The sequence below is a fragment of the Nyctereutes procyonoides genome, unplaced genomic scaffold, assembly GCF_905146905.1.
Source record: "Nyctereutes procyonoides isolate TBG_1078 unplaced genomic scaffold, NYPRO_anot_genome, whole genome shotgun sequence".
Classification (NCBI taxonomy): Eukaryota; Metazoa; Chordata; class Mammalia; order Carnivora; family Canidae; genus Nyctereutes; species Nyctereutes procyonoides.
The window spans coordinates 8447354-8462802 of NW_026575033.1; the positions used below are offsets into that span (position 1 = coordinate 8447354).

At 41.0% G+C, this 15449-nt stretch overlaps 1 protein-coding gene and 1 pseudogene across 1 annotated transcript in view; both read right to left on the reverse strand.

The window, feature by feature from the left end:
• Positions 1 to 1968: 1968 nt before the first annotated feature.
• On the reverse strand, positions 1969 to 2258 carry LOC129504655 (dynein light chain roadblock-type 1-like; annotated as a pseudogene).
• A 2853-nt stretch (positions 2259 to 5111) lies between these two features.
• FLT3 (fms related receptor tyrosine kinase 3) overlaps positions 5112 to 15449 on the reverse strand; it is a 75417-nt gene continuing 65079 nt past the window's right edge. The window contains exons 21-24 of the mRNA XM_055317367.1: positions 13320 to 13431; positions 12907 to 13006; positions 12317 to 12422; positions 5112 to 5631 (exon numbers count right to left, since the gene is read on the reverse strand). Coding sequence (XP_055173342.1) covers positions 5509 to 5631; positions 12317 to 12422; positions 12907 to 13006; positions 13320 to 13431 — 441 coding nt within the window. The 3' untranslated portion in view covers positions 5112 to 5508. The remainder of the gene's footprint in view (positions 5632 to 12316; positions 12423 to 12906; positions 13007 to 13319; positions 13432 to 15449) is intronic.

The following is a 15449-nucleotide window of genomic DNA, read 5'->3' on the forward strand; positions in this document are numbered from 1 at the left end:
TCAAAGGAAGCAAAGAATACAATTTCCTTGAAAACCAATATTCTCTTATTCGTGAGCTTTATAAAAGTGGCATCATATTCTGTATAGACTTCCAGTTCCTTCTTTCTTTTAAAATAAAGTCAACATCATGCTTCTAAGATTCACTCATGGTGTTACATGGATCATTTCATTTCAATGATGTGTGAGGTGAATATACAATTATTACTATTTACTCATTTTTACACTGATGATATTTAAAGCTTTTTGGGTTGGATGGGATAATGGGTTCCCAGGTGTTCATTAAAACTCTTTAACATAACTTTTGTAAATACCAAATGTTATATTTAAAAGGCAATATTCTCTGAGGAAAGAAAGCATTTAAAAACCTTATTGGGGGAAACAAAATTAGACTCTGTTAAGCCCAGCTCTTACCACAGATCCAGTTTTCATTTGGATCGGGTTGTGTCTCTGACATACTATACTTTTTTTTTTTAAGATTTTATTTTTGGAGCGCCTGGCTGGCTCAGACCCTCCTTGGCTAGAAGGCAAACCCCTCTACTGAAGTCCCACTCCACTGCATACCGTAGGAAGAAGTAATGCTTCAAATCACAGTGCTGTTACTGAAAGAAATGGGAATTGATGCTGGATGGCCAAAGAAACACATGATCACTATACCAGAGCCTTTAAAAATAATACAACAAAAACTTAAAAATAGAATTACCATTTGATTTAGCAATCCTACTTCTCTACAAAAGCATACAAAAATATACAAAAAAAAACTGAAAGCAAGTTCTAAAAAGAGGTATTTGTACCCCCATGTTCATAGCAGCATTATTGACAATAGGCAAGAGGTGGGAGCAAACTAAATGCTCATCAATGGATAAATGAATAAGCAATGTATATACATACTGTGAAATATTATTCAGCATTTTTTTAAAAAGGGAATATAAACTGTAGCATATCACAACATGGATGAACCATGAGGGCATTATGCTAAGTGAAATAAGTCTCAAAAAGACAAATATTATATAATTCCACTTACATGAGGTAGTCAAATCGATAGAGATAGTAAGTAGAATGATGGTTACCAGGGCTCAAGGGAGGACAAAGTTTCAGATTTACAAGATGAAAAAGCTCTGGAGATTGGTTGCACAACAATGTGAATATCCTGAAGGTTACTGAACTGTACACTTAAAATGGATAAGATGATAAGTTTTGTATGATGTGTTGGGTTTTTTTTTTACCACAATTAAAAATAAATAAATAAATAAATAAATAAATAAATAAATAAGATAAAATAATAGTTGAACCCAAGAATAACCACAAGATAAATGTTAACAGGGGCTTGGAGACCACAAGTTAAATTAAGTTTCAATTTCTCCAGAAAAAATTAGTATCACATTAGTACCTACTTCATAAAGCAGTTGTGAAAATTAAATGAGAGAATACCTATATCATTCTTAACACAATGCTTAACTAATCACAAGTGCCTCACAAACATTTATAGTTGGGAAAGTCCTCACACATGGCTAAGAACAAAAACACATTTGACAATATGGCTAGTGTATAATCCCTTATGTAAAAAACAAAGACTACTGTGTGTGGGGTGTTTATGTAAATTCATGTAACATAAGCACTTAAGAATATTTATTTATGTATTTATTTATGTATTTATTTATAAGCATTTTAGTTATTTTTAGTTAAAGAAAAACAGACGTTTCCAAGGGTGACAAAGTGAACTGAAGGTCAGATGGAAGGAAGCAGGGTGTGTGGGCTGCTCAAGGCTCTTGCTCCAAAATCTGGAGGTGAGGAAGAAGGTCCTCCTAAGAATTCAAGGGTGACTGGACAACAGAGGGATGACTTTGGGCACTGGATCAGTCTAAGTAGGCTCTAAGGTGATTTCCACCTGCCAGGTGGTTGACATGATTAATATTATCACTCTTAGGGGCTATTGCATTAAGGAATGACGCAGGAAGCCAAGAGAGTGGCTTATTCAGTTGGATCCTGAATCACAATCAGGAAATAGTTTTTATCTGGTGCAATCATAATTTCATTTTTCTTGGAGCAAATTTGAAGGAAGGTGAGGTCATTCTGGGGGTCAATTTCACGTATGGTGCTCCGGGCCTTCAAGATGAAGTTGTGCATGAGGTTGGCATACTGTGTGGTAGTGGGATTGTCCATGGTGCTCTTGATGGAATGCCTTCTGTGTTCACCACCATGATGACCTGTACTCTCTTCTGGCTCTGAAGTCGCTTCAATGTCTCCTCCACCTCTGCCATTTCCAACCGATCCAGTAGCTCCATGATGCCAGCACTCAGTCCAGGCCTGGGACCTTTCCCAGAATATTTATTTTTTAGATATTTTATTTATTTATTCATTCATGAGAGACACAGGAGAGAGGCAGAGACGCAGGCAGAGGGAGAAGAAGCAGGCTCCCTGTTGGGAGCCTGATGTAGGACTTGATACCAGAACCCCAGGATCACGCCCTGAGTTGAAGGCAGATGCTCAACCACTGAGCCATCCAGGTGTCCCACTTAAGTATATTTAATTAAGAAGATAGGAGAAATATACCTGAAACTTTAACATTTCCTCTGAAGAAGCAATTTGGGATTTGGGTTGGGTACATAAAGGGGAAATTTCACTTATTACTATAAGTAAAAATTTAAAACTCTTTGAATCTTTTAACACCAAGCATATTTTATACTTTAGCTTGAGTGAGTAAAATAATAATTGAATATATGTATTTTGTGTGTCTTGACTGTATACATAAATAGGAATTAGACTTACAACTTGGAATAAATTGTTATCTATTTACAAAATTCTAAAAATCCGAGTGAAAAGACATAATCCTTAAAATCAGAGAACCAGCCTCAGCTGAGTTCACAATCAGAGGGAGATGTGGTTGCAGAAAAATGGTTGGAGAGACGCAACATTGTTGGCTACACAGATGGAAGAAGGGGGACCACCAGCCAAAGAATTCTAGTAGCCTCTAGAAGTTGGAACAGGCGAGGAAACAGATTCTCCACTGGAGCCTCCAGAAAGGAATGCCCTGAATTTTAGCCCAGAAGGACATTTGCTGAACTGCTCAACTATAGAACTGTGAGATAATACATTTCTGTTGCTTAAAAAAAAAATCCAAGTGAAAATAAAGAATGTTTATATTACGAGCCAGCTGGGTGGTATGGACAAGGAGGCTGCAGATTTCAATGGAGGAAGCCAGCACTAGCGGCTGGTGGAGCTAAGAAAGACCTGAAGTGTAAGATAGAGCTCTGGCCACGAAGCAAGGGCTTACTTAAATAGAAAGAAGCATCCCAGGAAGGTGGAGGGTGAAGAAAAGAACCAGGTGGGGATGCCCAAGACTTACCCACTGAACACCAGTAGATGGTTTTGGCAACAGAGACAGATGGCGTTATGTAGTCTGATGCTGAGAAATGCAGGGGAGCCCAGTCGTGGTGGGCATGGATGCTGGCAAGAGAATTTGGCTTTAGCTGATAGACACCGAGAGTCACCGGATGTGCTCCAGCCAGAAGTGGTATGTCCACAGCAATACTTTAGGAAGACAAATCTATCTGTGGCCAGAGAAAATGTTGGATGGCCCAGAGATTGGGAGAAGAGGTTAGGTAAAGAATGGATTTGTATAATCTAAGTGAGGTTATGGTGCCCTGGTCTCAAGTAAAAGATAAAAACCAGAAAGGGGGGATCCCTGGGTGGCGCAGTGGTTTAGCGCCTGCCTTTGGCCCAGGGCCTGATCCTGGAGACCCGGGATCGAGTCCCACGTCGGGCTCCCGGTGCATGGAGCCTGCTTCTCCCTCTGCCTGTGTTTCTGCCTCTCTCTCTCTCTCTCTCTGTGTGTGTGTGACTATCATAAATAAATAAATAATTAATTAAAAACTAATTGTTAAAAAAAAAAAACCAGAAAGGGAAGTGCAAATGACAAATTAGGTGACATTTATGGACCAGGCACTGATCTAAGCAATCTATATGTTTATGTAATATAGATAGACCTTCCTCAATTTGCGATGGGGTTATGTCCCAGTGAGCCCATAGTAGGTTGAAAATATAGGTTGAAATGCGTTTAACATACCAACTCATCGATCACGGCTTAACCTAGCCCCCCTCAAATGTGTTCAAAATACGGATGTCAGCCTCCAGTTGGAGCAAAATCATCCAACACAAAGCCTATTTTATAATAAAGTGTTGAATATCTCACGTAATGTATTGGATACTGTACTGAAAGTGAAAAATGGGATAGATAAATGGGTAAACCATGGTGGTCAGTGTTTTGGTTTTTCACCCTGTGATCCCATGGCTAACTGGGAGCTGCCACTGCCCAGCATCACCAGAGGCAGTCGTATTGCATATTGCTAGCCCGGAAATGATCTAAATTCAAAATTCAAAGAATGGTTTCCACAGAATGTGTGTCCTTTTTGCACCATCGTGAAGTAGAAAAATCTTAAGTTGAACCACCGTATGTTGGGGACCATCTGTTTCTGGTTATTTTTATAACATATATATATATATATATATATATATATATATATATTATATGTGGTCCATTTAATTCTTACAACAACTCTGTAAGATAGATGGCACCCATTATTATTCCATCTTCCAGAAGAGGAAACTGAGGCCCAAACTAATTCAGTTACTTGCCCAACGTTACACAACTAAACAGTGTTAGAAAGAGAATTCAAATCCAGGCAGACTGGCTTCAGGGCTCTTAACCATGGACCTGGAAGGGAGTGCAAGCAAAGGCAGACCTTCGCTAAGCTCTTCACCAAGAAATGTAAAGATGAGGATAAGTCCAACTTTATAAGCCTGTGGGAGGGAGGGAGCAAAGCTTCAAAGGACGAGGGAGGCTGAATCCAGAGAGTGCTGCAGAGTAGCAAGCAGCCATCAGCTGTTCTGCTCTGGTCTGGAGGCAGGAGACAGAGATCCTTTTAAGAATCCGACGGAAGGATGGACCTCAGTAGGAAAAAAATACACGTGCACAAACAAATCATTGCACATAATTTCATTAGGTTCCTGCCCTCCCATTAAGTCTTGCCCTAAATATATCATGTAAACAATCCAGTGACAAACATTTCTATAGAAGAGATTTTTATTTCCGTTCATAAAATAGATCACTAAATAGCTGAAAAAGTTACATATTATTTTAAAACATAGATTTAAAAAATCATATCAGCTTCTCCTTAGCAAAATGCTTTTGTTTTATATATTTACAAGAATATACTATACCTCAGGTACACAATTTTCACTCAAGCCAGCCTAAGAAGGCCTTTGGATGTAGGTAGATGCTCCAGTAAAGTTAATTATCAGCTCTTCCTGCCTTGTGCAAAGGATGATTTGTTTTTACAAAAGTTCCTTTGAAAACAAGAGTAAATACAGAGAGCTTCTAGAGAAAAGTCCAGCAAAGCAGCAGTTGAGAATATACTTTCTTTTGGTGATGAAATTAATCCTGTTTGGTGATCTATAGCCTGTTTAAAGTGGGAGTGGAAGGGAGGAAGTCCTTCAGACTACATTGTTTCTCTAGGACTCTTCAACATGAGCCTGTGGAGCGAGTAGCCCTGAATCCACCTCCCTGCTGTAAGGTCGCCTGTTTTGGTAGACGGAGGGACGGTCTGAAACATGGCCATCCATGTTCTGATACATCTGAATGCGGGGGGAAAAAGAACACTGATTACAACATACATGTCAAGGGGCTACATTGCAAATTACTTAGTATGCATAAGTCTTAGAAGATCATCTTAGAAGATACTAATTGACAAAGCAAATTTGGCCCATTTATTAATGGAGAAATCAAGTCAGAGTCAAACATCTTATTCAATCATTGTTTCTACTCTTGGATATAAAGTCTCAATCTAGAACTCCTAAAGCTGAATAGTAAAACCATACAAGAGAAAGGCCACTAAAAGAGGTCTGTTCAGGGGCACCTGGGTGGCTCAGTGGTTGAGCATCTGCCTTTGGCTCAGGTCGTGATCCTGTGGTCCCAGGATCAAGTCCTGCATTGGGCTCTCCACAGAAAGCCTGCTTCTCCCTCTGCCTATGCCTCTGCCTTTCTCTGTCTCTCATGAATAAATAAATAAATAACATGTTTTTCCAAAATGAAAACAACACTACTTTTTGTCTGATTAAGTCAACACACATTCATATAGATATCTTAAGTAATATAGGAAGATATATAGAAGTAAAGTTAAAATCATCAGAGGTAGCCACCATTATAGCTTGCTGTGTACACACAATTTCGGGTCAGTAGGTTCAGAGTGTAGACTGTGTTTTAGAACCTTATTTTGATTTACTAATACGTTGTTTGCATTTTACATATTTTCACTACTTACTAAATATGAGTACATTTACCTTATTTATTTATTTTTTAATTTTTATTTATTTATGATAGTCACAGAGAGAGAGAGAGGCAGAGACACAGGCAGAGGGAGAAGCAGGCTCCATGCACCGGGAGCCCGATGTGGGATTCGATCCCGGGTCTCCAGGATCGCGCCCTGGGCCAAAGGCAGGTGCCAAACCGCTGCGCCACCTAGGGATCCCACATTTACCTTTTTTAAAAAACTTATTTGAGAAAGAGCACACACAAGCAGAGGGAGGGGCAGAGGGGAAGGGATAAACACACTCCCCGCTGAGCAGGGAGCCAACATGGGGCTCTATCCCAGAACCCTGAGATCATGACCTGAGCCCAAGGCAGACACTTAACCAACTGAGTCACTCAGGTGCCCCTCATCTTTTTATTTATTTATTTATTTATTTATTTATTTATTTATTTATTTAATATGTATTATTTTTTATTTTTTATTTACTCATTTTTTTAATAGTAGCCTAGCATTCCATAGTACTGATGCACCACAACTGACCTTTTGATGAATTGGTTACATAACATGCACTGGAAAACACACACTGGCCCTGTCTGTCTCTGGGATGAATGGGGGAAGTGGAATTGCTGGGTCAAAGGGCCTCCACATCTGAATGGTGATGTGCATCACCAGGCTGTCCTGCAGAAAGCTTTACTTATTTCTGCTCCTCTCAGCTGTGTCTGGGAACAACACTCTTTTCTCCAGAGCCTTGCAGTAAGGATGTTGACTATTGCTCACGGCTCTAGCCCTTTGTCCAGAGAAGGTCTTACTTCCTTGCTTGCATGTTTCATGATAAGTAAAGTCAAACATCTTTTTCTATATTGAATGAACATTTGCACTTCATTGTGAATAGTCAGTCTGCTTCTCTCCTTTGCTCTGTTATTTTGGGCTATCCAGGTATTTCTTGTTATTTATGAGAACTCTTCATGATGTAGGGATCATGCATTCTGCATTTTTTTTTCCTGAGGATCATGAATTCTTTTTTTTTTTAAAGATTTTAAAAATTTATTTATTCATGAGAAACACAGAGAGGCAGAGACATAGGCAGAGGAGAAGCAGGCTCCCCGCAGGGAGCCCGATGTGGGACTCGATCCCAGGATCCTGGGGTCACGACCTGAGCCGAAGGCAGACACTCAACCACTGAGTCATCCAGGTGCCCCTCAGAGATCATGAATTCTTATGTGAGTTTGACAGACTCCTTTCCTCTCCCCACTCCTCATTACTGTGTATTTCTTTGTGTTAGTTTGTTTTGACAGTCAGTTATGGTGTTAACTGAATGGACTACCCCCTCCTCTTAATTTTTCTTTCTTTCTGGAAAACAGACACAAATATCCTTTTGAACCTGGTCTTCACAATAACCATCTGCCTCTACCCTTAAGGATGAACAGTAACAATATATCGTTTTTGTAAAGTGGGCCAAGCAGCTGACTATGACCTATTGAACCAAGTGTATATCTCTAGCACTGAATTTCTAATCATCTTGTACTTTTTTTTCTATTTCCATGAATGCTTTTTGTTTCTTTCTTCCCCGTTTTGTTGGGTTGATGAGGTTTCTCTACAGTCCTTGTTTCTTCTACACTGAACCTGAGATTATAGATTATATTTCTGTTTTCACAGCAGTTATGCTCACATTTTTAACACCTATTTTATTCTTATGTGTAATGATTAACTGTTATGTCACACGGTTAAGTGTGACTGCTCCCACTGTGGAACTTCTGCAGGATCCCACCAGACTTCTCCCCACCCTTTAGGAAAGCACTTGTCCTTATTCTTTCAAAGAGTCCTCTGTTGTGGGTCTTCCCTCTTCAGTTCTAACTGCTTTCATTGTCTCAGGGGTTTTCCACAGTTTCTGGTCCACAAAGATCTCCTTCTGGCTTTCAAAGGCAGTTATAGCCTCACTTCTTTAAAAAAGTATAATAAAAATATGTATGTGTTTGTATATAGGTATTAAGTATTTATATATATTTATATCTATTTTATATTTGTATTTATTTATAATATATAAATGTATGACTTGTTTATAATATATTTATTATAAGTATAGATTTCCTATAATTTGTGGGCACTGATAGGAGAGGAGAGGTGATGTGACTTCAGGCCCCTTCCTTCTGCACACCTCCCCCTGCCCCCGCCACCATCTGGTTCACCCCCTCATCTTTGTTCACTTCTGTTGCCATAGTCACTTCTTTTTTAAAATCTTTTTTTTTAAATTTTTATTTATTTATGATAGTCACACAGAGAGAGAGAGAGAGAGAGGCAGAGACACAGGCAGAGGGAGAAGCAGGCTCCATGCACCCGGAGCCTGACATGGGATTCGATCCCGGGTCTCCAGGATCGCGCCCTGGGCCGGCGGCAGGCGCCAAACCGCTGCGCCACCCAGGGATCCCGCCATAGTCACTTCTTAAGTGATGTCCTTACTTCCACGGTTTGGTTTTTGCTTTCTCAAATTCACTTTTATACTTATTTTCCTCTCCTTTCTTTCCTTCAATCCTTCCTTCCTCCCTTCCCTCCTTCCAAAAATACTTGCTTAACACTTTCTATAGGCTAAGAATTATGCCAGCCACCAAGTATGTAATAGTGAACAAAAAACAGATGTGACCTCTGACATACCCTCTCGCTGAAAGGCACTCACTCATTCATTATAATAAAGAGTGAGTGTCTCCTGCCTGTGGGACTGCATCAGGTGATGTGAAGATGAGCAGTGAACCTCCTTGCCCTCATGAACCAAGTCTTGTGATGGGAAAGACAGACCCATAAAACAAAAGTATCGTACAATATCATTTGAGTCTCACAGTTATAGAGTGTTACAAAGACTCAGAAATCAGACTAGGTCTTTGGAGAGGAGAGAATACTTGATCTGACTCTTTTTTTTTTAAGATTTTATTTATTTATTTGAGATAGAGAGAGAGGAGAGAGAGTGTGTGTGTGAGAGAGAGGGAGCATGAACAGCAGGGAGAGGCAGAAGGAGAGGGAGAAGCAGGCTCTCTATTGAGCAGGGAGCCTGACATGGGGCTTGATCCCAGAACCCTGGGATCATGACCTGAGCCAAAGTCAGATGCTTAACCAACTGAGCCACCCAGGTGCCTCCCCCAACCTGTTTTTAACTGAAGTATAATGGATATATAACTATATGAGTTTCAGGTGTATGATGTGATTCATGTATGTGTATATATTGCAAAATGATCACCACAATAAGCCTAGTTAATATCTGTCACCATTTGGAGGGATCTGGGTCACCAAGACAAATATTGAAGTATTTTTGTCCATTCTAAAAAATCCTCATTGATTCACCACTGTTTGAACTATGCCTTAGCACGTTATTCAGTGGTCTCCTTGCTCTAACTCCATACCACTGGAATTGAGTTATATCTAGGAGCATTAACCTATGTTTTCTCTCCTTTCACTTGTTCCTGGAGAGCCATTTTCCTTCCCTAGTCCATGATGAAGCAAAAACAAAAACTCTTCAAAAAGTATTTACATGCATACCTGGAAAGATTACCCCAGGCATGCTGGCAGGGCTGCTTCCCACCCAAGAGACTAGATATGACTGTGCTTAGGAGGTGTGAAGGGAAAGCATGCATGGAGTGGCAACAGAGGAGGACCAAGGGCTTGCTCGTAGTGGGCAGAGTTGTCTGGCATGGTTGCATAGATTCCACCTTGCTCAGAGGTGCCCAGCCAAACAGGCAAGTGGGGACTGAAATCCAATCTCTGCTCTGTTCCCCAGGCCACTAGCTGGGAGCCTACTGCCCCAGCCAGCAGTAAGGGGGTCCTCTCTTGGTGTACCCATCCCACTGAGAGGATATGCTGTTATCTAACTTAACTGAAAAAGATACAGTTTGCTCTCAGTGGCTCTGATACTGGTAGGAAAAAGAACCTTCCATGACAGAGGGTCAGGGAGCAGAGAGGAAGAAAATGGGGGTGTGGGGGAAAGATGGGGGGGGTGTTCCTGAGCTCAGGTACCCTCAGCTGAATCATCACCCATGGAGAGCTCGCCATTCAACAACTCCTGATACCCAGAAGGCCTCCTGAACAGAGGGATGGGGATCTGGACATCCTGTGGGTGTGAGAACAGGAAAGGAAACTTGTACTCCAAGACAAGGTAGTCCTGGACAAAGCCAAGGGGCTTTTGAGCAGTAACAGATCGTGCACCCTGGTCCACTACCTTTCCAGTCTTGTTTTTCTCCATATTCCCGCCCCCCCCCCCTGTTATTTTAGCCACAACATTTATCTTCCATTCGACTTTCTCAACTTTGAACCTTTATCTATATTGCTCATCTAGCCTGGAACACCGACTAACCCTCCACTTCCCAAGAGTCAACATACTACTCAATCTTCACAGCTTAGTGCAAATAACACCCCTGTGAGTCCTCCCCAGCTGCCCAGTGAATAAAAATTACATGGCCCTTTCTCTTTACCTCAACAGTTCATTTCTTGTTTCTCTTTCTAACTCTTTTTTCAGTTAATCTTATAGGGTCATTTTTTTTAAAGATTTATTTATTCATGAGAGAGAGGCAGAGACATAGGCAGAGAGAGAAGCAGGCTCCTTTCAGGGAACCTAATGTGGGACTCAATCCCTGGACCTGGGATCTTGTCCTGAGCCAAAGGCAGATGCTCAACCGCTGAGACACTCAGGCGTCCCTATCTTATAGGGTCATTAACTATGTCCAGGTAATCTGCTCAATAGCCTTGATGCTTTCCATCTCCCTCGACCTTTTTGGCCTAATTCCCTGAGAATAATTTAGTTTCTGAATGTGATTTTTAAACATCCTACCAGGAGGAAAGGACATATACCATGCACCCAGGTCTCTGGAGAGACTATAGAATTGAAAATGGACTCTTAATAATTTAGAAAAAGAGAACAATCCATTTAAACAATGAGGTTGCTATGTAACTAACATTTATTGATTAACTACCAAGTGCCTGCTAAGTGCTAAGTCTTTTCACATACACCCTATTCCTTACAACTTTGTAAAGTAAGATTTTTTGTTTTTTAAGATTTTATTTATTTACATGACAGAGAGAGAAAGTGCACAAGCGGGGGAGAGGTAGGCAGAGAGAGAGAGAGAAGCAGGCTCCCCACTGAGTGGAGAGTCCACCATGGGCCTCGATCCCAGAACCCCAGGATCACGACCTGAGCCAAAGGCAGATGCTTAATCGACTAAGCCACCCAGGTGCCCCAAGACTGTTAATTGTTAATCCTACATTTCAGATAAGGAAACTGAGATCCAAAAAAGATTAAGTGACTTAACAGAGGCCTATAAGATGTAAATGATGGAGCCAAGATGTGAACCTGGGTATTGAGGGTTCAAGGTCTCATCCTTTGTCCACTTCCTCTAGGGGATGGCTCCATTCACTACACCAGGTTGTTTACTGAGGGATTAAGAAATTAAATGTTTTTAAGTGTCCAGTGCTTCGGACTAGACAACTAGTCAGCAAAGTGAGTCCAAGTTCCCAGAGCTCAAGGGCCACCTACCTTGGCAAACCATTTTACAGGTGTCATACGTAAGAGCCAGAGAGGTAAAATGATTTGCTATAATTCATATAGCGATGAGGAGATAGAATGGTAGAGCTGGGGATTAGACTCACAACTCCAAGACAATCTTCTTTCTACTCTGCTGTACTATATGACTGGGTTGTGTGATTATTCATAATAAAGTTTTTTGTTCAATTAGGAAAGGTCAGTGGGGGTCAGGGATTAAGTTTTATTTAGTTGTCTAGTCCGAAGCACTGGACACTTAAAAACATTTAATTTCTTAATCAACTGAAATCTTGGGAAAAGCTTTCTTCCCCCCCTCCCCCAAGAACACCTACCAAGAAATATGTCTCACTCCACACAACTTTCAAAGGGCAACCAAGACAAATTGTGATGAGAAAGATAATGTGGCACCTTGCTTCTTAGGACATCAGTGTGTGTTGTGAGTCACTGCTTTCCTTTCTAATGATGCTTTACAAAGTATTATGCAGCTACGTACCGCTTCTTCTGCATCCGCCAGCTGACATCCTAAAAAGGAAGTTAGGTTGGGGAAGGATGGCCGTTTCCTTGAGTCAAAAGCCCAGCAGGATTGCATTATAAAGTATCTGTAAAAGCAAGAGAAGGAGCGGTAAGATGAGGAAATCTGAATGAAAAAAAAAAGTTGATCATTTCCCACCATTTCTTCTTGTGGAGCTACTCAGGGTCTGTGACATGCTTCTTCTGGGGCAAGTACTCCACAAGATTTTCAACTCACACCAGAAAAGGCAAGTTAGGTGATGGACAGAAATGCATTTTTAAAAGTACAATGTGGACCAGAAATCAGGAGATGGAGTCTTATTGCCTTCAGGGATCCTTCCAGGGAAAGAATTGAAGCTCCTAATTCACGATATCTGCAGTTTTGTTCAGAAATCCCCAAAAGATAAAGGAAGTTTCCTTTCCTTTCCTTTTCTTTTTCTTTTTCTTTTTTTTTTAAAGAGGAATCATATGAATTTTTGCATCAAGGAGTTTTACATTTTTGGGGGTCATGCATTCAGAACTAGAGAGACTGTAAACTGATTTCAGCCACTGTACAGTCTGATTTGAACTTACATTTCTTCTGTAGCATAAAATGGCTGATCCATCTTAAATCCACTTTGAATGAGTTTATAGAAGTTAGCATCAACTGGAATACCAGGGTAAGGATTGACACCTGAGGAAAACATTAGGGAGGATAAAATCATTTCATTGGCTTATTAATTCATTCAATTATCTAGCATGACCTGAGAGCTCCCATGGGCCAGGCACTGCTTGGGGTGAGGCTGTAAGTGGGAAAGTCACGGCCCCTGCTCTGAAGCAGGTATAGGCCCCTGAGGAAGACACCACAAATAAAACAAGAAGGGGCACAGAAGTCAGATTAGTTAGCTCTTGTGAGCATTAGAAGGGCCATATCACACCCTCTTTGATTTAGGAATGAGGAGGGGGTGCAGAGGGGTCAAGGGATGGCAGCAAAGTACAAAACGTACCAAGAGAGAATATTTCCCAGAGTAATATTCCATATGACCAGACGTCACTCTTTATGGTGTAGATCCCTTCAAATAAGCTTTCAGGGGCCATCCACTTTACAGGCAGACGGGCCTGTGTAGAGTCCAAAAGGAGACCAAAGGTGATCAGTGGGGAACTGACTGAATGACGAAGAGTATTTCTTTTCTCTTATTAGCTAGGTAATATAATTTATTTTCTTCCAAAAGGCACTCTTAATGCTTAATGTAGAAAATTATATCTCTCAAGTGGAAGTTTTCCACTTTCAAATCAAAATTCTAACATAATAGCCTTACAAAAAGATAAAACAAAAACAAAAACCCAACTGGATCTCTCTCTCACTCTCTCTCTATCTCTCTTTAGAGCACATGCAATCCAGGAAATGGACAGAGGGAGAGGGAGAATCGTAAATAAGCTCCACATTCAGCTTGGAGCCCCATAAAGGGCTACCTCTCACAACCCCAAGATAATGACCTGAGCTGAAATCAAGAGTCAGATGCCCAATCAACTGAGCCGCCCAGGTGCCTCACAGCTGGCTATCTCTTTAAAACTCATCTTGGGGGCAGCCCCGGTGGTTCAGCAGTTTAGTGCCACCTTCAGCCCAGGGTGTGATCCTGGAAATCTGGGATGGAGTCCCATGTCGCGCTCCCTGCGTGGAACCTGCTTCTCCCTCTGCTTGTGCCTCTGCCTCTCTTTCTCTCTCTCTCTCTCTCTCTCTCTCTCTCTCTCTCTCTCTCTGTGTGTCTCTCATGAATAAATAAAATCTTAAAAAAACAAAAAACTCATCTTGAACAGGGCAGCCTGGGTGGCTCAGCGGTTTAGTGCCACCTTCAGCCCCGGGCGTGATCCTGGAGACACAAGATCGAGTCCCGTGTCGGGCTCCCTGCATGGAGCCTGCTGCTCCCTCTGCCTGTGTCCCTGCCTCTCTCTCTGTGTGTGTCTCTCATAAATAAACAATAAAATCTTTAAAAATAAATAAAACTCATCTTGAACAAAGCCTTGTGCTTGGATTGGGTGAATTTAACAATAGATAATTCCCATTAAGGACTAACTAGTCAGTCGCCCAGAGGTAAGTAAATACTGGTGAATTAATGGAATATTTTGTTAAAGCATTTCTTGGAAGAACGTTAGTGGAAATGCCATCTACAAGAATGTGGTGAGGGGAGCATATGTAATCACTTCCAGGAATGACACCAGGCTGGCTTCTGTGGCTTTAATAATTTCCAGTAGCATGAAAGGCAGGTTTTTAGTTAGTACAGCCTCAGATTAGAATCAAGACACAGGAGCAGATAGGTTACTAGGACAGAGAATTTTGTAGTATTTTCTTTTTCACGAGGTAAAGAGCATTAAAGTGTATGTTTAATCTGCCAACTAAAACCAGAGCTCAAAGGACACCTGACTAACTCAGTTGGTTGAGAATGTGACTCTGGACCTTGGGGTAGTGAGCTTGAGCCCCACATTGGGTGTAGAGATTACTTAGGAATATAATAAAAAGAAAATTGAAGCTCAAGAAAGAAACTATTTTAAATCCTACACAAACCGATGAGCTGATAGAATCAAACAGGCCAGTCTGGTTAATTTGATTAATTACAAGAATTAATTGAGGTGCCAAAGGGAATTCATCTTCCCACATAAGAGACCACCAGCTCATAAGGTAAAAACTGCACAACCACACATGAGCTTTGATCATATTTATGACTTCAGCTCCAACGAGTGAAGTAGAGATCTAAAATCAGCTGAGATGGTTATTTGATTCTAATGGGAATACAGTTTAATTTGATTTGTAACATTTATTGGCCATTTACACCAGACAGGTGCTTTCATGTTGGTTTTATTGGTTTGTTCCCACAAGACGCCAGTGAGGTAAGCATATAATCACGGGAAATGCTGCATGTGTCATAGTGGTTACGTACAGACTTGGGGCTCAGACCATTCACTCTCTAGTCCACATGCTGTGGAATCATGGGCGAATTCCATTTCTATGTCTCGGTTTCCCAACCCACAAGTGGGTACTTTGAGGACTAAATGAATCAATATACGTAAAGCACTTAGAATACTGCTTAGCACCCAGTAAGCACTATCAGGACTTGCTGCTACTATTATTTAACTCTAGG